This window comes from Puma concolor, chromosome A3 (genome assembly GCF_028749965.1).
Source record: "Puma concolor isolate L17-30 chromosome A3, mPumCon1.1.hap2, whole genome shotgun sequence".
Taxonomy (NCBI): domain Eukaryota; kingdom Metazoa; phylum Chordata; class Mammalia; order Carnivora; family Felidae; genus Puma; species Puma concolor.
In genome coordinates this window covers 139,591,992-139,616,398 of record NC_141669.1, presented here as the reverse complement: position 1 = coordinate 139,616,398, position 24,407 = coordinate 139,591,992, and the positions used below count along the sequence as shown (strand labels likewise).

General features: G+C 61.6%; 3 protein-coding genes across 7 annotated transcripts in view; 1 reads left to right on the top strand and 2 right to left on the bottom strand.

Moving 5' to 3' along the window:
• The window catches only part of SS18L1 (SS18L1 subunit of BAF chromatin remodeling complex), a 29,713-nt gene extending 24,682 nt beyond the window's left edge, over nt 1-5,031 (bottom strand). The window contains exons 1-2 of one of the 3 annotated variants that reach the window (XM_086702634.1): nt 4,851-5,008; nt 4,399-4,471 (exon numbers count right to left, since the gene is read on the bottom strand). Coding sequence is in view for 2 of the 3 variants with exons in the window: in XM_086702635.1 (XP_086558761.1) it covers nt 4,851-4,919 (69 nt within the window). In the remaining variant the exon portion in view is untranslated. Of the gene's footprint in view, nt 1-4,398; nt 4,472-4,850 lie in introns of all 3 variants that reach the window. The other 2 variants (XM_086702635.1, XM_086702632.1) reach the window with 2 other exon arrangements.
• A 276-nt stretch (nt 5,032-5,307) lies between these two features.
• PSMA7 (proteasome 20S subunit alpha 7) lies at nt 5,308-11,145 on the top strand. Its single transcript, XM_086702637.1, has 7 exons — nt 5,308-5,534; nt 7,692-7,818; nt 8,371-8,495; nt 9,206-9,328; nt 9,788-9,907; nt 10,463-10,525; nt 10,935-11,145. Exons 1-7 carry the CDS (start codon nt 5,439-5,441, stop codon nt 11,025-11,027), a joined length of 747 nt encoding a protein of 248 aa, XP_086558763.1. The 5' UTR covers nt 5,308-5,438; the 3' UTR covers nt 11,028-11,145.
• Nucleotides 11,146-13,790: 2,645 nt separating this feature from the next.
• Nucleotides 13,791-24,104, bottom strand: LSM14B (LSM family member 14B). 3 transcript variants are annotated; one of them, XM_086702629.1, is made up of 10 exons: nt 23,787-24,101; nt 21,902-22,065; nt 20,687-20,822; nt 19,813-19,929; nt 17,679-17,846; nt 17,352-17,429; nt 16,968-17,129; nt 16,487-16,637; nt 14,529-14,714; nt 13,791-13,928 (listed from the first exon to the last, which is right to left on the bottom strand). In XM_086702629.1, exons 1-9 carry the CDS (start codon nt 23,911-23,913, stop codon nt 14,543-14,545), a joined length of 1,275 nt encoding a protein of 424 aa, XP_086558755.1. In that variant the 5' UTR covers nt 23,914-24,101; the 3' UTR covers nt 13,791-13,928; nt 14,529-14,542. The 3 variants fall into 3 exon arrangements, with proteins under 3 accessions (XP_086558755.1, XP_086558757.1, XP_086558756.1); XM_086702631.1 differs by lacking the exon at nt 19,813-19,929 and having other exon boundaries at nt 23,787-24,104; XM_086702630.1 differs by lacking the exon at nt 17,352-17,429 and having other exon boundaries at nt 23,787-24,103.
• Between the last annotated feature and the right edge of the window lie 303 nt (nt 24,105-24,407).

Sequence of the window (24,407 nt, the reverse complement as noted above, 5' to 3'; positions counted from 1 at the left end):
GGGAAGCTTCCTGAGGAGGAACGACCAGATCCCGAGTGAGGCTTCCTGAGGAGGGACGACCAGATCCGGAGACTTCCTGAGGAGGGATGACCGGATCCCAGGTGAGGCTTCCCGAGGAGGGACGACTGGATCCCGAGTGAGACTTTCTGAAGGGGGATGATTGGATCCTGAGGGGAGGCTTCCCGAGGAGAGACGACCGGATCCCGAATGAGACTTCCGAGGAGAGATGATCAGATCCTGAGGGGAAGCTTCCTGAGGAGGGACGACCAGACCCAAGCGAGGCTTCCCGAGGAGGGACGACTCGAAAGGCTGGCAATACCATCGGGACGAGCCGAGGTCAAGGTGGAGCCGTGGCCGGCGAGCCGTGGCGAGACCCTCCGGAGCCGCTCTCCACCCCCCCCCCCCCCCCCCGCCAGCAGGGTGACCGGCCCCCCGCTGTGCGTGCCCGGGGGACACCCGCCTCCTGCCGGCCTCCGCGGTCCCTCCGCACCCCTCTCCGCGGCTCCCGGCTTCCTGAGGCCTCCGCCGGCGCCGCAGCCGGGCCCGCACGCACCGAGAGCCCGCAGCAGGCCGGCCCGTCGTGGGTGGGGGGAAGGGCCCTGGCTCCCCGGACGGGAGCCGAGCCGGTGCCCGTCCGCCGCCGCCTCCTGCTCCGGCCTCGGGTGGGTGGGTGGGGGGGGGGCCGCCGGGGAGTGCGGTCACTCTCCGCACCGACATCCGTCACCTCCTCCCCGGAGCCTCTGGCTTCTGTCACGTCGGCGCCGCAAACGTCACGGTGCCCGCCGCGGCTCGGGCGGGAAAAGACCGGCCCGATCTCTTCACGGGCCCTGAGGGACTCGGGGACATTGGCGCCGGGTCCCCCCACTCCCGCAGCTCGGGCGGGGGGCGGCACTGCCTCGGTCACAGCCCGGGGATCCCGGGACAACCGGCCTCTGACTCCACGCACGCGGGCCAGGTGCTCGGGCCCCGGCCCGCTGGCCGGGGGACAGGTTAGGGGCACGGGGCCAGGGCCACCAGAACGTCCGTGGAGACACCTGCTGGTGTCACGTGGCAGACCCCGGCTGCTGCCCCGTCCCCGGGTCCCGGGCTGCACCGCGAGGGTGGGAGGCCGGCGCGTGCCGGGGGGAGCGCCCGGATGCTTCCTCACCCTCCGGCCCGAGGGGGCCCCCGCGGAGCCCGGGCGGCACCTTCTCCGGAGGAGGGCCCGTGGCCTCGTGTCACGGGGCAGGGGGCCCGGGCCCGGCTCTTCCCTCCCGGAGACGGTGCTTCCTCACACTTCCCCCACGGGGGCGGCACTCAGGGCCTCACGAGCGGACCCACGGCACCCCGCGCCCCGGCCGCCCGCAGCCCCCCGGGGTCCACCGGCCCCGGGACCGGAGGCAGGAGGCATCGCCCCCTCCCGTCCCCGGGGATGGAAAGAGAGACAGGTTCGCTGCCTCCCTTGCCCGGGACCGTGCTCACCGGGGAGAAGGCCTTCGGTGACGACTGCCCAAGACAGTCAATTAGGCAAGTTGGGGGTGGGGGGCTCGGCGTCCGCAAGCCGCTGGCAGCGGTAGGACGGCGAATTGTTAAAAAGGCCGGTTTTACCTTCTCTGCCGAGTCAGCTCACGTGCTTGAAGACGAGTTCCGGGCCTGAGAACGTACGGCACCCACCCCCAACCCAGACAGCCGTCCTTCACCTCTGTGCCCCTGCCCCCCAGCCCCCGGGCACGAAGGGCGGTGGCGCAGGGCTGGTCTGGTGCCGCCCCCTCCCTGACGCGCAGATCCCGAGCATGGCACCTGCCCTCGGGGGTCTCGCTCGTCTGCACTGGACCCGCGCCGGCAGACACGCCAGGTGCCCAGCTCCCGCAGAGCCCGTCTCCCCCCGGACAACGTGCCGGGGGCACAGGGGGACAAGACCCCGTTCCCACCCTCCGGCCCAGAAAACGAATTAAGGAGAACGACACAAGCAGGGACGGTAAAACTCACGTTTATTAAGCGACTACCGTGTGCCAAGAAACTAAGAGGTGCCTGGCCAGCAGCCAAGGCCTGGTGTCCGGGGCCCCCTCCGATGTGCCCAAGCCCAGCCACACGGCCCACGGACGCGACTGCCACGCCACCCTGCGAGCGCAGTGGGAGCGCGGCACTGGGCGGCGGGGATCCCCTGGTCCCGAACCAGCAGAGAGCAGCCCACGCGGGTCCCAGCCTGCAGGCCAGCTAGCCAGCCGCGGGGACACTGCCCGTCTCCACCTCAGGGTCCCTGGCAAAGTCACATTCCCTACGGTCCCCCCCCAAGTGCCGTGCTGCCCTCTGCCCCGGCACCGAAACGGTTTGGTCACCACCGGAGAAACCTCCCGAGCGCTCAGCGCAGGCTTCCCCCAGGCTGGCTCTCCCCGCCCTTCCGGTTTGGGCCCCATGACCTGCTCCGTGTAGACCACCGGCAGGACCGCCCTCGACTCCTTCGATCTCCCGCATCCTTCTGTGCAGACCACGTGCGGGACCACCGCAACTCCCTGGATCTTCCAGAGCCTTCCTAGCCTCGCTCCTTGGTTTTCCTTGTCTGGAATCTCTCTCCCAGACACGTCTTCTGTTACGAGTTAAACCGTGTTCCTCAAAATATTCAATTCGAGTCCCAACCCCCAGAGCCTGCCAACGCAGCCAGATTTGAAAACGACGTCTTTACACCGTATTCGAGTCCAGGCGAGGTCAGACCGCGGTCGAGGGAGCCCTAAATCCTACGAACGGCGTCCTTAGAAGAAAAGGGCGATTCGGACACAGAGATACACGCGGAGAAGAACACCCCGGAAAGGCCGAGACAGGGGTGGGGTGAGGCGTCGACAAGCCCGCAGCACCAGGAGCTCAGAGAAAAACAGCAGAGCCTCCCCGAGAGCCCCCAGAAAGTCACCAGCCCTGCCCACGGCTTCATTTTGGACCTTCTGGCCTCCAGAGGACGAAAAGTAAATTTCTACCGTTCTAAACCACCGAGTTTACGACAACGTCACGGCAGCCACAGGAAACGAACACGTCTGCTTCTCCCCGACGCTTCCACCGGCGGAACCAGGGTCACAGACGCTCTAGTACGTACCGAGCACTAGCTGTGCCAGGCAGCGTGCCAGGCTAGGGACACAGCGAAGAATAATTCGGTAACGTGCAAACTCAGGAGCCCCGGCAACCTGTCAAAGCGCTGCAGTTACCACAGGACTGCCAAGAGAGAACGGGGGAGGGGATGTCTGAGTGGGCCTTGAAGGCCGAGCAGAAGTTTGCCGGGCAAAGTCCTGCTCAAATAGATGCTGAGGGCAAGCCGTGTACTTCCTGCTCTCTCGCCTCCCTCAACGCTCCGAGCGTGGGTGTAAGACCCGCACCTCTCAGCCCCTCACAGCCAGCCAGCAAGACCCCCACCTGTTCCCTGCCACAGCGCCAAGGTAATACGCGCACTGCCAATCCCGTCAGTACAAATCAGGCAAGGGCCTAAACGGAAGACCCGTTTTCCACGGTCAGCGAGTTTCCCTCTTTGCGACCTGATGCCTGGGGACATCAGGCGCTCTGGCACGCGGTTTTGCCCGAAGACTTCCGGGAGCTTTAACGGGGCATGAGCGCAAAGTGCAGATAGCTAGATGGATGCTAAGCCAAAAGAGGCTTTGGAAACAGTGTCTGCGCTCATCACATTCGAGCTCCAAAAAGGCAAGGTGCCAGGAAACCCCCCTGGATTGCCCGAGGGTGCCTCTGAGCCAATCGTTTGACCCCGTGTTTAGCCAGGTGCTCCCAGGGCGACAGTCACTGGCGACAGGTGACCCTGGAGCCACTGTGCGGGTCTGTCTCCCCGAAAGCCACTTAACAGCAACCACGCTTGTCTTCACTATGCCTCAAGTTTCCCTATCTGTAAAACGAACACAGTACCTGCCTGCCACAAAGAGTTAAGATCCGCAAAGCCCGGGCGAGCAGGCAATGCAAAAAGTGCTCGGTGTTTACTAAACAAACGCAAACGTCGCACTTCTGCCCCTTCTCAGGCGCTCTTTCCCGTTCGCAGCTCGCTGACGTCCACTCGCCAAAACCGGCCGCAGCAAAGGCAGTCTGCAGACAGGCAAGAGGCAGAGGACAAGGTCCACAAGGTCCTGGCGAGCCCCTAGGCAAGAGGGGCCGCGGTCGTGAAGGCGAACCCCGCCGGCGAGAAGCAGCCAGTGGGGAACCGAGGCGCACCGATGACCCGAGACTCCCCAGGGCGAAAAAGAAACCAGGGCAGCTGCCAGAGACGCCGAGAAAATGCAAACGGGAATGGCTAACACCGATTTTCTTCTGAACTTGCCTTCTACGGAGAAACAGAAGACTTAAAATCCCAGACCCAAAGCGTAAGGCTTCTGGTAAAGGTGCCCCCACACCCACGTGAGCGTGATCTCGGTAAAACCACAAGGCCAAACTTACAGGACGCGGGGAAAGGCTGTAAAGCGAATCGGTAAAGTTTCTGTTAGGTGAGGAGGCTGGCCGGGGTGTCAGGCTGAAAAACAATGTGACACGCGAGTAAGGGCCGCGGCGCGCGGCGGGCGGGTCGGCCCCGGGGCTGCCGCGCTCCGGGCCGGGCTCCGGGGCCGCGCGGGCTCGGCGTCCCGCGCTCCACGCGCCCCCGCGGGCCTCGCAGGGCCGGGCCCCCGTGCGCCCGGGGCCCCGCCGCCGCCCGCGCCGCCCCGGCCGCCGCCGGCCCGGCCCGGCCGGGCGGGCCCGGGTCCCGTCCCCCCGCCGAGCGGGGCGCGGGCGGCGCGGGGGGCGGCGGGGTCGCGGCCGTCGGCTGCGCCCCGGCTTTGTTCGCGCCCCGCGCCCGCCGGCAGCCCGCGCCTCGGCCCCGCGCGCCCCGGCCCCGCGCGCCCGCCCCGGCCCACCTTCTGGATGGTTTGCTGCGTGACCTCCCCTTTGCCTCGCGGCCGGGCGGACGCGAAGGCCACCGACATGGTCGCGCGCGGGATCTGCCCGAGCTCCTCGGGGCTTCTGCTCCGGCGGCGCTCGGCGGCCCCGGGCGCTCATTCTCCGCAGTCGCTGGGGGGGGGGGCGGGGGCCGCGGGGGGCGCCGCGCCGTGGGCTCGCCCGCCCCGCCGGCCCCTGCGTCGCCCCCGGGCCCGACGCGCCGCCGCCCCCGCGCGCCGTCCGCCCCCCCAGGCCGAGCCCCCGGCGGCGCCCCGCGTCGGCCGCTCTGCGCCCCGCGCCCGGCCCTCCACCACCGAGCCGCCCCCCGCTCTCTGTCGCCGGTGGTTCGGCCCGGCCCCGCCCCGACGCGCGCGCACGTCAGCCGGACGCCGCCTGACGCCGCCCGACGCCGCCGTAAGGCGCCGGACGCCAGCAGCGCAGTGCGCGGCGGCGGGGGCGGGCAGGCGCGCGACGCGGGAGCAGAGGCGTCGTGAATCGCGGGCCGCGCGGCCGTGAGTGTGCGCTTTTCCCCGGCTCCGCCGCCGCCGCCGCGCCGCGCCGCCGGCATGAGCTACGACCGCGCCATCACCGTCTTCTCGCCCGACGGCCACCTTTTCCAAGTGGAGTACGCGCAGGAGGCCGTGAAGAAGGGCTCGACCGCGGTGAGCGGCGGCCGGCGGGGCCTGGCGTGCGGGGCGGGTGGCGAGAGCGGGGCGGCGGAGGCTGGTGCGCGCCGGGCTCCCGGGGTCGGCCCGGCTTCGCCCGTGCTCACGGCCTCCGCCGTAGGGATGCGCTTTGTTCGGGCGGCTCTCGTGGAGCCCCGGGATCGTTGGTGTCGCTGAAGGAAGCGGGGCGGGGGCCAGTCTGGGACCTGCGGATGCTGGGACGGCCGCGCAGGCGGGCGCAGGAGAGTCTGGGGCCACTGCCCTCCTGCCGGTGGGTTCTCACCGAAGGGTGGCAGTGCTACATGTGTGCCAGTGACTTCGCACGGGCGCTCGCGAGGCCGGCGCGCTCGGTGTGAGCGCTGAGCCTTGGAGTACCGGTTTCTCTTTCCCTCGGGCGTCTCCAGGGTGTATGAGCGGCCGTGGGACGGCCATTTTGGCGGGTCACCCTGCAGGGCCCTGCTTGGGCCCTGGGCCGTGGGCGCGGGTGCGGGCGCCTAGCAGCAGGGCTGGGTCGTTGTTGGCTCGATGACTCCTTCACGTCCGTAAGCAACTTAGGTGAGCCGCACCCCTGCGGTCCCGGCCGGGGGACTTCCCCACTGGGGACGGCAGTGGTCCTGGAAGCCCAGGTGCGCTTCAGGAACAAAGGGAAGCAGGCTCTCAGGGGCGGCGGTGCCACCGGGAGCCCTCCACCGGGTCGGGCAGCTTGGCGATCGTTCTCCTGCTGCCATCTGAGCACAGATCTGACGTTTGGGCCACCATTTGAATTTTGGATGGGGGATGCGTTTGAGACACCTGTGGGTCTGTTTCCTGGTGTTACTGGTTTTCCTCTTACCTGCTGCCGTCTCGGAGGTTCGCGGGCACAGAGAAAAAGGACACAGTTCTGGGCGATGAAGTGCTTTCATTTCCTGAATCTCTTCTGAAATTCAGGTCCAAAATCCATCTTCTGGCCCAACTCGGGTTAAAGAGCACTGGGAGAGGAGCTGCTTGGACACTCCCCGGCCCCCGTACTCCCTCGGGCCAGCCAGGGTGGCTTTGCTTAATCCTCCCAGCATCTCTGAGCCTGGCTCCCTTCTCCCAGGGGAACCTGGAGGGTCACCTAAGAGCATGAAGAGCCTTGAAGTCAGAAACACAGATCAGTGTTTTTCCACCATGGCCTGGGGCTGGGGTGGGGGTGGGGGGGCGCAGGCTGGGATTTTGCGCCCCAAGGGGTGTTTGCCAACCGGTGCAGACCTGTTTCTTTGCCTGTGAAGTGCTGCCAGTTGACATCTAGGGGTAGAGGTGGGCAGGGCAGCCCCAGGGCCCGCAGTGCCTCGGCTGAGAGATCTCTGGGCTGAGACGTGTTGCTCCTTGGAGCATTGCCCCATTTCTATCCGCTCCTGCCCTGACGGGGTCGAGGGATCACTTGGCCAGTGGGAGATTTTTCCATGTTTCCGATACGCTCTCTCTCCTGTACAGTATCTGCTATATGCAGAGAGCAAGCTAATTCCTGGGAAGAGTTGCTAAGAGTTGTCCTTCCACTTGAGGGCAAACCAGACCTTCCCCAGAGCTGTGCACAGGTGTGCCATGGTGCGGGGGGGGGGGGGGGGGTGTTGTCGTTTCAATGTTTTTTTACTTTGAGAGAGAGGGAGCATGTGCACACGTGAGCAGGGCAAGGGCAGAATCTCGAGCAGGCTCTGCACTGCCAGCGCAGAGCCCGACTCGGGGGCTCGATCTCACAAGCCACTGGGAGATCATGACCTGAGTGGAAACCAAGAACTGGATGCTTAACTGACTGAGCCACCCAGGTGCCCCCAGCATGGGTTTTAACATGCTTCACAGCTACAGAAACATTGCTTTCGGGGCACTTGTCTCGAATGTCAGGATCTCAGGCTTAAAAGCCTCGCATGTGTCTCTGTGATTCTCCCGGTTGAAGGTATATACACAACAGTTACTGTGTTGTAATTGAGACTTCACGTTCAGTGCACAGGAGTGGGCGCCCAGGTCGTGACACTTGGGCCAGCTCTGCCAGAAATGGGTCAGTATCTGTGATCTGTGAAGCGTGGGGCCCCCACCCCCAGGGTGTTCGCAGGTCCCGGTTACCATCTGCTAAGCGCCCTGAGCCTGATGGCAAAACTCTCGTTGCTTTCTTAAGCACCGTGTTGATTTTTATTGAAGGTCGGCGTGCGAGGGAAGGACATCGTTGTTCTGGGCGTGGAGAAGAAATCAGTGGCCAAACTGCAGGATGAGAGAACCGTCCGCAAGATCTGCGCGTTGGATGACAACGTCTGCATGGCGTTCGCAGGTGAGTGGGGCCGGTGCCCTGGTCCTCAGAGGCCCTTATTAGCACTTTGGAGGCCGTCTCAGTGGGTTGGCTTTTGGAAGATCTAGAAAGTGGGGAAACTAAAGTCATTTAAAAGGAGTCGATTGGGACCTTTGCCAGCTTCACCAAAGCTTTCAGGGGTGGGAGGCTTTGCTGTTGCTGGCGCATGACTGGATCACAGTTACAGTCTGGAGACAGGCTTGGTGAGCCTGGTTTTCCCCGACCACAGTTCCCTGCTGTGGGGCATGCTGTGTGCCCCGGGCACTCTCGTGGCTTCCCGAGCTCCTCCGTGCGGGTCCACTCTAGCAAGATCCCAATTCATGTAAACTAACCTAGGGACTGACGTGTCTTGTCCGAGGCCTCTGTGCACAGCCAGAGGATGATCACCCCGGCGTCCATCACCCAGATGACCTGAGAGCTGGGTTTCAGAGGACTGGCTGGAGTATGTAACTGCCGTGTGGTCGTGTGACCTGTGCCGTCCCCGATGGGAGCCGATGAGGCGTGGCTCCGGTGGCAGTCTTTCTGCTCTTGCAGGGCTCACTGCGGACGCGAGGATAGTCATCAACAGGGCCCGGGTGGAGTGCCAGAGCCACCGGCTGACCGTGGAGGACCCAGTCACCGTGGAGTACATCACCCGCTACATCGCCAGTCTGAAGCAGGTGGGCATCCCCCCACAGTAGTTCATGGTACCTGTGTGTACCTGTTTGCAGAGGTCCCTTCAGGGGAATCAAAAAACTGCTCTAATTCCACGCACAGTCCCGATCTTTGTGCAAATGTAACTTACCGTAGGTTATCCACTTTCGTGGCATTGTTTGCGTTTAGTGGTGTGGGACGGTCCAAATTCACGTTTCTGAAGGGACGTGATAGTCTCTGTCTTGATGTCCTGAACGGTTGGCTTCCAAGCATTTGGGAGGAGCTGAGAGCCACCTCCACCCTCTGGTGACGTGCCGGTCATTTTAAAGTCAAGTGTGTAGCCAAAGCGCGTGTGTTGTCAGAGTGGTTCCAGCGGTCTCAGTTGTGCTCTACGATGCGTTCGGTCGCGGGCAGGTCTTGCACACCTTTCTGAGCCAAACTGCACAAGAGGAGGAGGACCGCTGAGTAGTCCGGGCTCACGTCCCTCATTGTTGGAACTGCAGATAACTTGAATGTCTCCATTCCTTCAGCGAAGGCTCAGCTGTTGGGAACGCCGTGTGTGTGTGTGTGTGTGTGTGTGTGTGTGTGTGTGTGTGTGTGTGTGTGTGTGTGTGTGTGTGTGTGTGTGTGTGTGTGTGAGAGAGAGAGAGAGAGAGAGAGAGAGAGAGAGAGGACTTAGGGTGGGTTCCACGGGGCCTTTCGTGCTGAGGCATTAACGTGTTCCTTCTCCCGCCAGCGCTACACGCAGAGCAATGGGCGCAGGCCGTTCGGCATCTCCGCCCTCATTGTGGGTTTCGACTTTGACGGCACCCCCAGACTCTATCAGACGGACCCCTCGGGGACGTACCATGCCTGGAAGGTGAGGCCCTGACAAAACAGAGGGTCTTCGGGCGGTCTCGCCAGTAAAAAGTTGCAGAGGCCACTGGAAGGTACCGGGTCTCCTGCTGGTGTAAGGAGGCCGTGTCTTGCGGGTGCGCGTGCACGCGTACTCACTACCTGTTTGTTCTGTGACGCTCTTGCTGATAGAGCGAAGGAGTCATTAGACGTTGCTGTTTGAGACCATGTCCAAGGATAGGGAGCAATGGGGGTATGTGGCACGAAGCACAGTCACCCGTGTGTCTTTCAGTAACAAAGGAGAATCCCACTCGTGGCTAAGGATCAGCACCAGTTCCAAATAGCTCTTTGGGAAAGGAGTCCATAGGGCAGGACCAAGGGGCCAGGCTGCCTCTGACACGGCTGGCCCAGGCAGCTGCGGTCTTGTCCTCGGGCCGGTTCTGGATTGTCGTGCCCCGCACTGTAGAACACATTCCTCTTTCAGGCTAATGCTATAGGCCGGGGCGCCAAGTCCGTGCGTGAGTTTCTGGAGAAGAATTACACTGACGAAGCCATCGAGACAGACGACCTGACCATTAAGTTGGTTATCAAGGCCCTCCTGGAAGTACGTTTGCATTTGAAATCTGGTGCTTGGGCTGGGCAGAATGGACAGCACAGAAGTGGGCGGCTGTGTGCAGGCAGCAGGAGCGGGGGCGGTGAGGCCGCCGGCGGTAATGCTGGGCGCCCCAGGGCTTGCTCGGCCGGGCCCTGCCCCGGTGCTGTCAGCTCCCTCATGCGGCTGGGGCTATCAAGGACCGAGTTGCTGGTCCGAGGGCACGCTCAGGTGAGGAGCTGCAGAGGCAGGACGGGAGCCAGCAGGTGTGGAACTTTCCACTCAGAGCACACCGCTGCTAAGATTGGGGGATGAGGAGAATGGGGACTAGTGGCTGGGAGCTGTGGCCTTGGGCTTTGTCAGCACTTGGGAGATGCTGGCAGGTAAAGCCAAAGAGGCAGGGGAGTGGCCAGAAGGCCAGGCTGGCGTCCAGCTGTTGGGCTTTGGGGGGAGGGGGGGCGGGCAGGGGGGCTGGGAGCCTAGCTGCTGTGTGGAAGCAGGGGTGGCGGGGCGGGTGGTGCTGGTGCCATGCAGGTAGGCACCTGGCCTTATTCTTTGCTTTCCAAGGTGGTTCAGTCTGGCGGCAAAAACATTGAATTGGCTGTCATGAGACGTGATCAACCCCTCAAGGTAATCACTGAGGTCGTCTGGTGTCCTTTGCTCTGGAGCATCCCCAGGGATGGGGTGGGGGCGGGGGGGGGGGTGGGAACAGGGACCCTACTCCTGTGGCGCTTGTGCTCCAGGAGATTTCTTCCCAAGGCTCCCCACAAACAAGTGGAAGAGTAAGCATCATCGTGTGGGTCTCCGGGGGAGGCTGGGGCTCGCGTGGCTGCTGGGCACATTGAAAAGCTGCTGCAGACCTGTGGCAAGCTGACCGGTGTCACCCGGATCAGGCGCGCACACCCTAGTTTTTCTGTTAGAAGCTGCTGTGAGGTGCATGTGGCCGGAGCCCCAGAGCTTTCCTCCCCAGGGGAGAGGGGGTGCTGGTTCCCTGGTGCCTTGTGCGCTTTGGAGGCTAACTGTAAACTTTCTTTGGTAGATTTTAAATCCTGAAGAAATTGAGAAGTATGTTGCTGAAATTGAGAAAGAGAAGGAGGAAAACGAAAAGAAGAAACAGAAGAAAGCATCATGATGATGAAATCTTGAATTGATTTTTAAATTCAAATCATGGATTTTCAAAGTGATACATAGGCATTTCCCTCCACTCATCTACTGTCCAAGGGTCCTGCAATAAACTTCCTATTTGTTAACCTTTTCTTCAGAGCGTGTGTCTCTTGGGTGCAATCAGGACGGCTCTGTAGAAAGGGGGTCTTCCCCTCGCTGCGTCTGAGCGCTCTCCTTAGTGTGCGCTCTCCTCTGTGCTCTTGTCGCCAAGCTACTGGTGGCGGGCCAGGGGTGTCCAACTTTTTGGTTTGGGAGTCCAGCAGCGCTAGGAGCGCACGCCAAACGTGACGGCTGCTGTAGACAGGCGCGCGGCATTAGAGACAGACGCCGAGACTCCCGAGTTTCTCTTCCCAGAGGGGCTAGCAGACGGACCTTGTTCCTTCCTGACAGACACACGTGAGGGAACACGTGGCGCCCAGTTGGTTTTCACTCAGAATCCCACAGAGCAGCAGCCGTGTTCAGAACGAGTCGTTTCTGGTTTCCCTAGATCAAGTCTTCGCACTTGTGTGTTCTCCCTTGAGTTCCTGGTGCTGATTGTCCCCTGTGCTTGCTCTCCCGCCAGAGATGGCCCTTCCAGGTTCCAGCCAGCAGCGGCCTCGCCCTCACCCCTGCAGCTTCACAGCTTCACAGGAAGCTCTGCCACCAGTCCCGGTGACAGGACCACCATCGGGCACCCCTGCCCCACTGGGTAATGGCACAAAGGGCTCTTTGAGTCCCTGGGCCGGCTGCCCTGCCAGCTGTACCCTTGGGATTCCAGGGCGCTGCTCCCACCTCCGTCTGCAGCTTCCCTCACTGGGTTCTCACTGAATGGCACGTATATATTCGATCTAGAAAGGAGTAAAAACGCCCAGATACGTTTTGAGCTCGGTGTAAAATGTAGAATTGTCAAAACGTCAGCATAGAGCGTCAGTAGTGAAGTTAGTCATTGTGGTAAACTGTGACGGGACTATATTTAGATCGCCTAAAGGAAATACCTGCCTAGTGCGACCGCTGAGTCACCTACTTCGTGGAGGATTCGTGTTTTGGCTACCTGCATCTGACTATGGAAGATTTTAACTTTTTATTGGCCAAGGATGTTAGTTGTTTTCCCCAAAAAGGAAGGTTGCTGAGAACTTGTTGAAATTGTGAAACTGACCACGGTGCGTGCCGTTGCAGGCCAGCCCCCTGCTGCTTGGGCCTGCTCTGGGCCCAGCGGAACCACAGGCAGGCACCGAGGGAGCAGTGACACGGTGGATGGGGCGGGCCTTTCAAAGACCCCCAGAAACCCATTTCAGTGATGCGGGGCGCTTTCGGTCCAAACAGCCACGTCTGCTGTTCTGGATGGTGCGGGGTCCAGCCCTGGAACAGGGCACAGAGGACACAGGAGGAGCTCCAAGCAGCCTGGGGTGGGGGACAGGCATCTCCCAAGCAGGTTTACTGTGGACAGAGCTTTTAGAACCAGCTCTTGTCCCATGTCTGGAGAGCAGAGCCCCTTGTTCTGGGAAGCTGGCCCGCTGCACACTCGGGCTGGCTCATGCCCTTTACCCAGACCAACCGGGTCAACGTCACTCGAGAGCAGATGTCGCCAAGGAGCCTATTAGCGCGAGGCCTGAACAGCTCCTGCCTCGGGACGGGCACGGCAGACAGGATAGGACTCCAGCAGCACAACCAACAGAACGATTTTACTCTCAGAGCAGAGAAGAAAGTTTTAAAGGTTTGCACGTTTATTTATAATTACAATTTACATTACTCCAACAGAGCAACCCATTGCTAGGTTCTAATTCTTAGCCATTAAGTCCTACAAAAATAAACCCAAGCTTTTACAGTAACTGAATCAATACAGAACTAAAACCTTTATAGCTATTTAAAGGGGTTTAGTTACCAAGGTGCTTATGTTCAACACAATGCCCTGTCCATCAGAAGGGCGCATGCTTATACTAAAGGTCTGACCCATTTACTCATGCAACAAATTTATATTCCCCACCCTCCCTCCACCCACCTGTAAAACAAAAACACAGAACTATTTACAATCAAGAAGAAATATGTTCTCGGTCAACCGACCTTGCAAAAAAGACTGGCTCGTTTCCAAGTGGATGAGACACTGAACGGTGGCCAGAGTCCAACAGTGACTGGCCTGGGTCAGGGGATGGCAGGGACGGGGCAGGAAGGGTAGGGACACCACAGGGCTTTGGTCCCCAACCCTGATTCGTATGGAAGCCAGGCTCTGAGCAACAGTTCCTAGCTCACGTTCAGGACCCCTTCCTAAGCCTCCGGGACTTAGCCCCCACCACCCACCAGCCCTCAACCTTGACATCACGGCTCTGGATGTAAGGGTTGTCTGGTTTGCTTCTACAACATGATCCGTGGGACACCCCCACTCTCCCTGCCCAGGCCCACCCACCCCCGCACGTCCCCAGGCTGGCCCTGCCTGACTCCTGAGACCCCAACCTACGGCACTGGGGGGTGCCAGGCCAGCAGCACCAGAGGCCAGTTGGGTTATAAAGATGCAACTGGCTGCCACGTTTGCCGAATGAGATTTGGCTCCACTTTAAAAAAGTCAAAGCTGTCACACAAAAAAAGTCACAAAGTGAGGATCAAGCTTTTGCTCTAGAAACCTTTTTCCAAAATACCAAAACCTTAGAATTAGGCTGTGTGCAACTAAAGAGGAAAGACAGGCCAAGATACCTCAAAGAGGTTACCCACGAATACTTCCCCCAAACAAGTGGTTCTAACTCAGACCACGTCCAAGTTCAATTAAGTCCAAAACGTAAGTAGTAGTACGGGAATTTTCCAAACTCGGTAAACAAAGTGACCCACGTCTCCCAAGTAAGTGCAGCGTTTTCCGATAACCTCAGACACAGCTTCGTTTCTGTGCTGCTTCCGCAGGCACCTGTGAGAAAGGCACAGGACACTACGTGAGCACGCTCAGCACGTCCCACTCGGCAGCCCCTGCCCCCCCCCCCCCCCCCCCCCCCCCGGCAGGAGCCAGGCACACAGGGTCCTGGGGAGAACGAGGGTGCTCAGCCTCCCTCCCACCCCAGTCAGCCCAGGGCTCCCCAGACTTTCCAGTCCCCATCAACCATGAAAATCACCTTTGTACACACTGGGCACACCTGTAGCCCACTGCCCACCCAGACCCACGGGGCACACAGGTGGATGGGACCTTTTTCATGCGCACCTGGGGGTCCCTGCGGGGCAGGGAGGCCAGCTGGTGACGGCAGTCCTTGCCGACCACACTGCAGTAGCACGCGCCCAGCCCCCACACCCGGACCCGCACTTCAGGGGGCCTGCCGTCCCTAGGAGCCCCCCAGGTGATTCAGAGGGCCAGGGCCCTCATCTCGGCCCCAATTCCTGCAGGCTCCTCCTCTTGCTGGAAGCCAGGGCCGCCAGCTCCAGGGCTCCTAAGCTCTTCCCGAGGAGGGTGCCCACAGGCAGTGCCACCCCAACGCCCTCCCACCACCGGGTCCAGAAGCCCCCTTCCGTCACTCACCTGCGGCCCCATCCTCACACCCTGCCGGTCCCAGCTCGGTGGGAAGTTGGGTTGCGGCGGGTTGTACCGTTGCCCCTGCCCCCTCGAAATCCACCCCTGAAGCTACGGCCACGAAGAAACCTTCCCGATACCCCGAAAGTCTCCGTGTTGAGCTTCCGCTCTTCGGCCCACGTAGTCCGCCTAGAACTGGATCACAGACAGGCGCGTGAGACCGACTGCAGCCGGCATCCGGTCACAGCTTCCTGAGCCAGCACAGGGAGGGGGTGTGGGGAAAGGACCGGCAGGTGGAGCCATCAGAGGGGGTGACCCAGTCAGGACCCCGCAGCCAGAGAGCCCACCCTGCGGGTGCTCCCGGCCACACTGCCAACGGGGTCTGCTGCTCACCGGGCGGGGCTGCCCAGCATGAACTCTCGTGCCTTTATCGACAGGTGAGTGCGTGACACCAGGCAGTGCCCAGGCAGGTTCCGAGACCTGGGGTGTACCACAGACCCCTCCCTCCACAGAGAAGTTTCTAGTATGTGAGGAGGGGGCTGGGCTAGATGGAGTGGGATCTCCAAGAATATGAGGCTTACACCCTGGGGACGGTGGGGCCACGGCAATGACACCACGCACCACCCAGCGCCCTTCGTACTGAGGATGTGGCCAGCACCCACCTCTGTGTCCCAGGTGAGGGCCCCACGTCCGCTTACAGGCACAGAGCTCCCGCTCCACTGCCCTCCTGGCCTCGCTTAGAGAGCCAGCAGCTGCACCCTCCACCCGCCCAGCCCGACAACCCCGACGGTCGTCGTGGTTCCCCTCACAACCTGTCAGCAAACCCGGTCCGCTCCCCCTGCAAAGCAGAGTCAGCAGCCGAGCTCTCCTCCGCCGCCGCCACCCGATTCCGAGGCCCCAGGACTACCGCACAGGCCTCCAGGTGGGCCACCGGCCCCTCTGCCTGCCTTTGGCATCCTCAGCCGAGACAGGGTAGAGGTCAACCGGCACCGCCCCCAGCTCCAACCTGGACAGCCGCCCACAGCTCCCGGCACCCAAGCTGGTCGTCACCGTGACCTACTCGCCCTGCTCGCACGCGCCCCCTTCATCCCTGACCGCCTCTCTTGGGACTCTGGTCCGGCGTGCAGCAGACGCCTGGCAGGCGGCCCGTGTGCGGAAGCTTCCTCCGTCCACCCACGAGCGCTCCCAGCACCACACGGTGTGACACCTCCGTACTCGGTTTACCTTTACCTCCCCCCCCCCCCCCCCCACCAGGCCCTGCCCAGCCTCCTCCTGCCCGTGCCCGGACGCGTTTCTATCCTATCCGCACACGTACTCTCTACTTTCCCTGCCGGGATTGAAACACAGGACAGCAGGGCCCTAGCGTGTGCTGTGCCCTTGATGCCCAGCAGCGTGTCTGGCACTCCATTTGCGGAATGACTGCACACGGGTTTCTGTGCCTGCCCCTTCTATACCGTCTAGCTCGCAGGGTAACCTCTGAGCACCAGTCTCCAGGGGCTCTAACTGCACGCCCAGGTCCCCAGTCTCAAGCAGTCGGGAGCCGAACACGCAGGCCAGCTGCTGCAGGCAGCAAGGGCCTCAGGCCACCGGGTCGGCTGCCAGGACAAGGCGGCGTGTGACCGAACGACCCATCACTCAGCTGGGGAGCATGGTGCCGAACTCAGCCTCAGTGGACAGAAGAGTAGCAGAGCCAAGATGGAAGCGGAGGCCGGACCTCAGTCCGACCCTCAGGTGCCTGTGACTGTCAGGGGTTCCGCGCTGCCACCTGCTGGCGCCACCGGGACCGGTGTACTCACACGGCAGAAACAAGAGGAGGATCTTAGGTTTGTCCTGAACTTAGATGGGAGTCTGGTCTTCAAGAGAGCATGGCCCAGGCTCCGGAGTTTTGAGGCAGAATGAGTTTCTTCCTGCCAGCTCATCCAGGCCTCGCCAGCCCCGAGCCCGGCCCCCTCACCAGGCCCCCTGACCTGGTCTTGAGCTCAGAAGAGATGTTGTCGAAGAAGGACTTGGACTTGTCATAGTAGCAGTTGGGCCCCAGGTGGTCTTCCTCAGCAGGAGCCTCGTCACTCTGGGTCACCACCGCTGGGTCCTTCTCGTCCCCCTTCTCAGCTTTGTCATCTGCAGAGAGAAGCAGAGTACACGGTGATGCCTCCCTCGGCCAGGGCGGGCCCCTGGTCAGCTGTCCTCAGGCCAAGCACATGGGGGGGGGGGGGGGGGGGGAGATGGCTCGTCGTCTGTGTCAGAAGGGCCCCTCCCCGCACCCCCCCGGCCGTGTAGCTTGCTCCTCACCCACGAGCAGTTTGCACATTACCCCAAGCCTCGTCCTCACTCAGGAATTCCTTAGATGGCGCCGCTTCCACACCTGCCCCGCCCCCACCCATCTGTCTTGCACCTGCAGCTACAGACACTCCTTGGTGGGGAGGGCACCCTCTGCATAACGCCAAACACCTTTAAAATTCAGTTTCTTCTTAAACTCTTTGTCCAGCTCCTCTCTGTTGAACTGGGCGTTTGCACTCTCAAAATCAAAGTCGCCTTCAAACTTGATCGTGTTCTCTTTGACGTTAGTCGGGCGGTTTTGCCCTCTGGAGCGATTCCTCGTTCGTCTGTTCCCTGGGGGAAGGAAGGAAAGCCGTGACTGGTGAGCCGCCGAGCTGACATTACTCCAGTGAGACGGGTGACGAAGAGGGGACAAGGCACACGGAAGCGGACACTGAGCCCCAGCACCCCAAAGCCGTCACCCACAGAGGCCAAGCAGAGGGGCGAGCAGAGAAGCGGAGCACAGCCGGGTGGCCCGCGGCTCCCCGGAACTCAGGTGGCAACAACAGCCGTTACCTGATCTCCTCCTCTGAGGTCTTCTGTTCTCGTCGTTCACCTGCCCTTGACTCTGCACGGCTGTCGGCTGAACTACATCTAAGGCGCAAAAGGAAAGAGTAAGGCAAGCGCCCACCGAAGCAGAGCCCAGCGACGGAAGCGGGGTGGCGCTAGCACAGGGGCCACGCAGCAAGGGCAGGCCCTGCGAGAACACGCGGGGTTTACGATGGGGGGCAGGGGGTGCGGGCTTTTGAATGAAAAAGGAAGAAGACAGAAAAGAGAACCCCAGGAAGCAGGGCGCCACTCTGAGGCGCTGAAGCGGACACCAGGACGGGAAGGGACAAGTACCGCTGGTGGTCTTGCCGCCCGGCTGGGCCGGGCGCCCGTTCAGCTGCATCCCCACGGTGGCCTTGCCAGGTAACAGCTTTTTGGCATTCGGGTTATCGACAGAACCAGTCTGGACGGCCTGCTCCACCATGGGGCTCTTGCCGACTGGGACGGATGGAAAACCAGCTCCTGAGATGGGAAGGGAAGGAGCGCTGAAGACCAGAGAGGAGAAAACCTCACGGCCCTCCAGCCCCTCCCTCGGGGTGGCAGGCCGGGCAGTTGAAGGCACCACCTCGAGACTCTCCCAAGTCTGGCAGAGCCTCCCGGACCGTCCCCTCCCGTGACTAGCCCGGCGGCCACAAGGCCAGCTCACCAGGGAGCCCTGAGCCCCCGATCCCCAACCTAGGTAACCCCGAGGAGACAAAAACACCCTGCCAGAAACGAACACTTCCCAGGTGGTTTAGAAAACAGCTTTCCAAAAACCACACAAGCTCTAAGCCCGAGGGGGCTCCTTGGTTCCAAGATGCTGGCAAATTCACGGTCTGGGAATTTGTTCTGTTCTGGTCCACGCTGGACAAGAACCATCCCAGTCTGGGATCTTCTAGTAAACGGTCATTCTTTAAAGTTAAACTCTAGAACGCGGTCGTTTCTGCTTGAGGCATAACAAAACCAAAAAGAATGATGTGATAAGACCCGACTATAGAAAAGCAGTGCATCTTGAAGAAACGAAGGCTCCCAGGCTGCCCTTGGTGGTGGGGCCGTACCAGAGTCTGTCCCTACAACACTGCAGTCTCAGCCCTCGGCGGAGGTCCCAGCTCCCGAGGTGTCCTCTGAGGCAGGAAGGGGGAGAGGGCACGCCACCCACACTGGTCCGTCCCCCTCCCCCCCCCCCCGCCGGTACCGTCTAAACGGGGCACTGTGGGGCTGGGCAGAGGCATACGGAGCTCTGAGGCACAAAACCTGGGCCCTGGGCACGGAGGTCACCATCAGGAGAGACGGCCCATTACGCGTGAAAATTGGCTGTTTCAGCTTTCTGGTTTTTCACGTGAGACAGAAACTAAGGCAGTTACTGTGAAACCTTCCTCACGACCAGATCAAGAGAAGAGCTCCCAAGGCAAGCTGGACGGCCTCGCATACTGGCGCGCGCAGGTGTCCTGTGACGGAACCACGCTGGAGCCCCCTCCCCGGCCTGCCACCTTGCCCAGCAGGGCCCTCCCGGGAACGCAGCCCGGCTGCTCCTGCCACACTCTAACTCGATGGGGGTGAGACTCAGGCTCACCCGTTCTTGATAAAACAAAACCATCAACAAACTACCCTCCCCTGAGAGCAGCTTTACACCAACAATTCAAAGAACGAACCGTCTAACGTAAACTTTAACTGGGCAAAAACACCACTGCTTCTACATCAGGGACACACTGGCATCCGTGTGGGAACGGAAAGCAACACGTGCAAAATAACAGACTGGCACGGATGCTCTGGGTGCGACCCTGGACCGAGCCTCCGCAGCGGGGAGGGCAGGGCATGGCGCTCTACCCAGTCAGGCACGTGAACCTCAGCTCTCAGAGAAACGAGAAGAACATCATGAAAGACCAAGAAGCCCCAACAGGTGCCACGGCCCAGCTGAGACAGGCAGTGCACCCCGGCATTAACAAGCTGGTCACTTGGCCCACGCCGTTCACCTGCTCGAGCGAATCTCCCAATTCTAACGGGGCTTCACGTTAGAAAGACACCCGAGGCCTCTCGGAAGGGTGACGAATATGCCACGCAGCTCCCAGAACAGCATGTGAGTTTCTTAGGGACGCTCCCCTGCAGTGTCACCCAGCAATCTAGAACACATTCTGGGCCAGCTGAAGCCCCAGGGAAAGGCTTTCTGTGCAAAGCTTCCCACATTTGGTAGTCTCGATCCAGGTCCAAGCAGACCCTGGACCCAGGGGGGAGTGAACAAGTTCCGGGTCAGTTCTTTCTAACGCCTTCTTTAAAACCGTGCGAGCTCGTTAGTAAGTCACGACTACGTATTGAACCACATGGAAGCAGCTGAATTGACCCTCGGGCTTGGCAAAGCATCTACTACAGCCACTGTCGCTCTGGGCTACTGGTTTACCCCCTTGCTCTCAGGACGGCAAGACAGCATGCAGCTCTCCCCGACTGCGGTTACCCTTGGAGGTGAGCTGATGTGGCTCTGAGGACACGTCAAGCTCTGAGGCGGGCTGTGGAGACGGAGAAGAGCTAGGGCTGGAAGCTGCGGCCGAGGCTGGAGGGCTCACCAGCTTCTCTAAAGGAAGACAGAGGAGAGCAAAAGAGAAAGTACGCAAGTAAGTAACGAGACACCGGTCCCGTGTCCAGCAAGCTCGGAAGAGCCAAGCAACCTCTCACGGGACACGTGGCTCACACAAACCTATTCTAGAAACACCGTGAGCCAGGCAGAGCAGCAGTCCGGACAGCGTGACTCAGGAGCGGCCCAAGAGCAGGTCTGCAGGGCCTGCCCACAGCCCCAGGCTGGGGTAGGAGCCTGCCGACTCCAGGGTTTGAACGCCTCGCAAAGCTGCGTCCGGGGCCAGGCAGACTGTCACGCTACACGTGCAGAAGAGAACCTCATTCCAGGATCGACCCACCTCGGGGGACGGAACTTTTGAGCAAACCAGGGACAGCAAAATGCCTAACGGATGGGTATCGATTCAGCTTTTTGCGTTTACGGGCTTCCAAGGTGTCAATAGTTAGAGCCCATCCGTAATCACAAAACCAGTTGTTTCTTATTGAAGCAAACGTGCCGTGACTTCCACCCAGACCCAGGCTGACGTTTCAAATGAATTTTGATTTGACTCATCTGTCCCCAAAGTCAGACGAACTCTTTTACTCTCAATTGAAGAGTTAGCCGGCGTTCTAACTGGTTCAAGTTGCACTGAGTGCTGTGTTGAGCGTGCGGAACAAGCAGAACAAGCCAGGAGCAGGGTGTCCCCACGATCAGGGTCTGCGGCCCCGCCTCCTGGAGATCACAGCGCGAGTTTAGCAGACAGAAACAGGTTACTCACCTAGACCCAAGGAAGCGGCGTACTGCTGGCTAAGCAGAGAGCTGGCAGCCAGCTGGCTGTAGGGCGGCATCCCTCTGAAGGGGCTGTAAGGCACGTGTGGCTGGAAGGAGGAGGCCGAGCCCGAGCCCAGGGAAGACTGACCAACGAGACACACAGATGAGAGCAGCACAGAGCAGTCAGACTTGTCTGCCTGTGTTCCTGGAGGCCCGGGGTCGTGGGGCAGAGCCTCCAGAACCACCTAAGCGAGCTCAGAGCTGCCTTTCCCACATCCCGTAGCCAGGTCCGCCCGTCCGGGTCACTCTAACCGGAATTTCCCCTAACTCAGTTAACCCCTCAGATGGCTCCCCACCGGCTGTCGTCCCCTAGTTTAGCCTCTGTAAGCGGGCAGACTTGCCATCCGAGATTTGGCCCTGCCCCCAACACGCAGCAGCCCAGCCACACAGTTCCCACACGTGCGACACCTCTCCGGTCCCCATACCCTCAGGGACGCTGCTGCCTGTTGCTCCCCAAAGACCTCTTTGTGCCCCGAGGCCTGACTCAGGTACTTGCCTCTTCTGAAGTCTCTGAGAAGTCTCCCTCCAGACCTTTCATAGGTCTAGCCCGGGGCTTCTCCACATGTCCCCAGAGCCCCCCCAAGCATGCTACCTTCCAGGGAGCGCCCTCAGTCCCAGAGCCTCCCGCAGAAGCAGCCTCGGAGCGACCAATGAATATTCAGATGTGCAAGTCAAGAAACTATTAAGCTAGGCTCCCCGGTAATCCTGGGCAAATTCTGCCCTAACGCAGGAGGCGCGTATACGGCATAAGAACCGCAAGGTCCATGTCCCACGACACTGGGGTTTAAAATCCAGACGACATCAGGAGAGCAAGTCCTGCTGTCTCGACCCAACAGTAAGGACAAACGTGATTCCCCAAGCCTCCCCAGAAGACTAGAAGCACCACCCCCTTTCCTCTCTCTCTCTCTCTCTCACTCACACACACACACACACACACACACACACTCGCACACACGGAGAGTCTCACTCTACAACACACGACACCGCAAGCTGAGGTTAAGACTTTCTGCAGCAACGGCCTGCGCAGAAATTAAACCACTTTTCATTGAAAGGCTATTCCTCGAGTCGAGCGCTCCCGCCAGACAGAGGACACCAAGTTCCACTTGGAAAGCGGCACCTCTCGGAAAGCGTGCCCACGTCGGGAGGAGGGCAGCACACTTACTTGGACGATAGCAGGGTCCTGCGGGAGCGTGTGCTGGGCTTTCGGAGGCTCACACACGGTGATATCTTTGATATCACTTCCCCGGAAAATGATGTACTCATAGATCTCCTCTCGCGGGGGGGCCGGCCTATCTGTGGGACGGTCTTCGGTACCGAAAGACCTCACTTGGGAGTTGAGAGAGAGAAGGGTTAGGTTGTCGTCCTCGGCCAAGGGCGTTCAATCCATCCTCCTGCACTGCAGCCCTCGGGCACTCTGTGCCCGGCCCTGCCCTGCACACCACCTTCGGTCCACCTCCCAAAGGCTACTCCGCCCCCCAGTTTCCAGAGCACAATGCCTACAAGACCCCGGCTGGCAACGCTCCAGAAGGTTCGGGGCCCAAAGACAAGTTAACAAGTTCTGAGGCCCACGGTCCCCCGAAGTTGACGGTTCTCAAGTGTGAGCACAGGAGGGCCAGCGCCCTGAGCAAACAGTCCACTTTGCAGAACACCCCTCTACACCCGACTTCCGAGATTAAACAGCCCGCCAGCTGCTCTTTGCCTGAAACCTCCCCGCACGTCACCCCTGGGAGTTTGTTTTGTTAGGCGAGAAGCCTGTGGGCTTGTTACCCGCACCCTCCCCGGGAGGGGCTCTCACAGAAACAACGGGAGAATGAGCTCAGAGCCTGGACCCACACCACCGCCAGCCTGGGTCTGCCCGAAGGCCTTCTTGGGGTATGCACCCTTCCCGGCAGGGTTCAGGCTCTGGGGGCAGAGCTGGGCTCGAAGCAGCCTCTATCTAATCTGAGCACAACTCCTGCTAAGGACCAGAGGCTCTGGGCCTCAGTTTCTCCAACGGGGATGGCATGCCAGATACACTCAAGTGCCAAGGGTATACGTCAACACATAACCTTGCAACTCTGGATTCTCTCCTGGAGCCACGCAATTGGTCTCTCCCAGAACTCGGGCGCCAGACTTTAGGAGGTATGCCCGGAGTTTGGAATGACTGCGTCCTGAAGGCCCAAGGCTCCCTCTGACGTGGGAAACAGGGACGCCGTGCCCTGACCCTCACAGGCCCAACGACACCCATCAGACACCCAGGGTTTCTGCAGCCCTGGCTGCACCCGGCACTTCTCTCCAAGAGGCAAGGGAAGGACACTCGCCATCTTCCCCCGGGAGGATGAAGACAAAGAAACTTTGAGCCACCTCCTCCTGCCTCTACAAGCCTGGAAAAGATTCTGGACTCCCCTAGAGCCACATTCCAGCCTCCTGCCTCTACGTCTGGCGGGGGCTTCAGGGTGCTCACGGTGCCTCCAGGGAAGGGTCGGCCACAAAAGGGGAAAGCCACAGACTGAACGTCTGCATTAGGGCAGGAGAGCGCTTTAAGTGGGGGCACCTAGCAGCCGACCGATGCTCCTCTCCCGGCAGGAGGCTCCATTAAGACGTGGTGTTTGTTCAGGCTCAAGGCCCCAGCTGCTTAATAGGTTCCAGAAGGGCTCACAGGAGTAGCGTTCTGGGGAGGCCCCGGGGAGCCTCAGGCCCCTCGCCCCGCCCCTCCTCCGCAGGGACCGGGATCTCGGCGCCCGCCGCCCCCTCCGCCCAGCCCAGCAGCACCGGCCCGCCACCTGCAGAGGTGGGCTGCGCGGAGGAGGGGGCGGCGCAGTGGGAGCTGGACCCGCCCCCACCTCCCCTCCCCACCCTCGGGCTGGGCGGGCCGGCCGCGCACAATAACCAGCCGCCGGGGCCGGGGGAGACCATTGTGCCGGCCGAGCCCGGCGGGGGAGGGGGGGCTTCGCGGGGGAGGAAGCGTCCGAGGAGGTGGGGGGCGCCCGGAGGGGGGGGGGCGACGGCGCCCACCGGCTGTTGGCGCCCGGGGGCCGGGGCGGTTGGGGCGGCCGCGGGGCCGCTACCTTTGGCGAGCGCCACGGTGGAGTTGTCCGTGTCGATGGTGTAGAGGATGCCCTCGTAGCGGATCTGCGCCTTGGAGATGAGGCTGATTTTGCTGCCCAGGTACGGGGTGCCCGAGGAGCCGCTCATGGCGGCGGCCGCCCGGCTGGGCCTGGCCCGCTCGCCTCCGCGCGGTCGCCTCGCCGCCGCCGCCCGCTCCTCCGCCTCGGCGCCTCCTCACCGTCGCCCGACGGGCCTGCGCGGGGACCAGCAAGCAAGCGGCGGCGCGCGGCCGGGGGCTCTGAGGGGAGCGCGGGGGAGGAGGGGCCGCAGCAGCCACATCCGGGGCCTCGCGCCGCCACGCCCCGCCCCCGCACGCTCGCCGCCCATTGGATAGCCGCGCCTGCCTCCCTTTAAATATGGCCGCGCCGCTTGCCTGGGGGCGGGCCCGCTCTCCGCGCCTGCGCAGCACGCGCTGTGAGCCCGGGCGGGCTTCCCCCGGCTCTCCGCCCCCTCCTCGGCCAACTCCCGGCGGGCCCCGCGCGGGGTGGGAGCACGAGACCTGGCTGGCAGGCTCGGGGGGAGGGGTGGGAATCGGGAGGGGCGGAGCGCGCGTGCGCAGGCAGGGGGCGGAGGCCATGCTG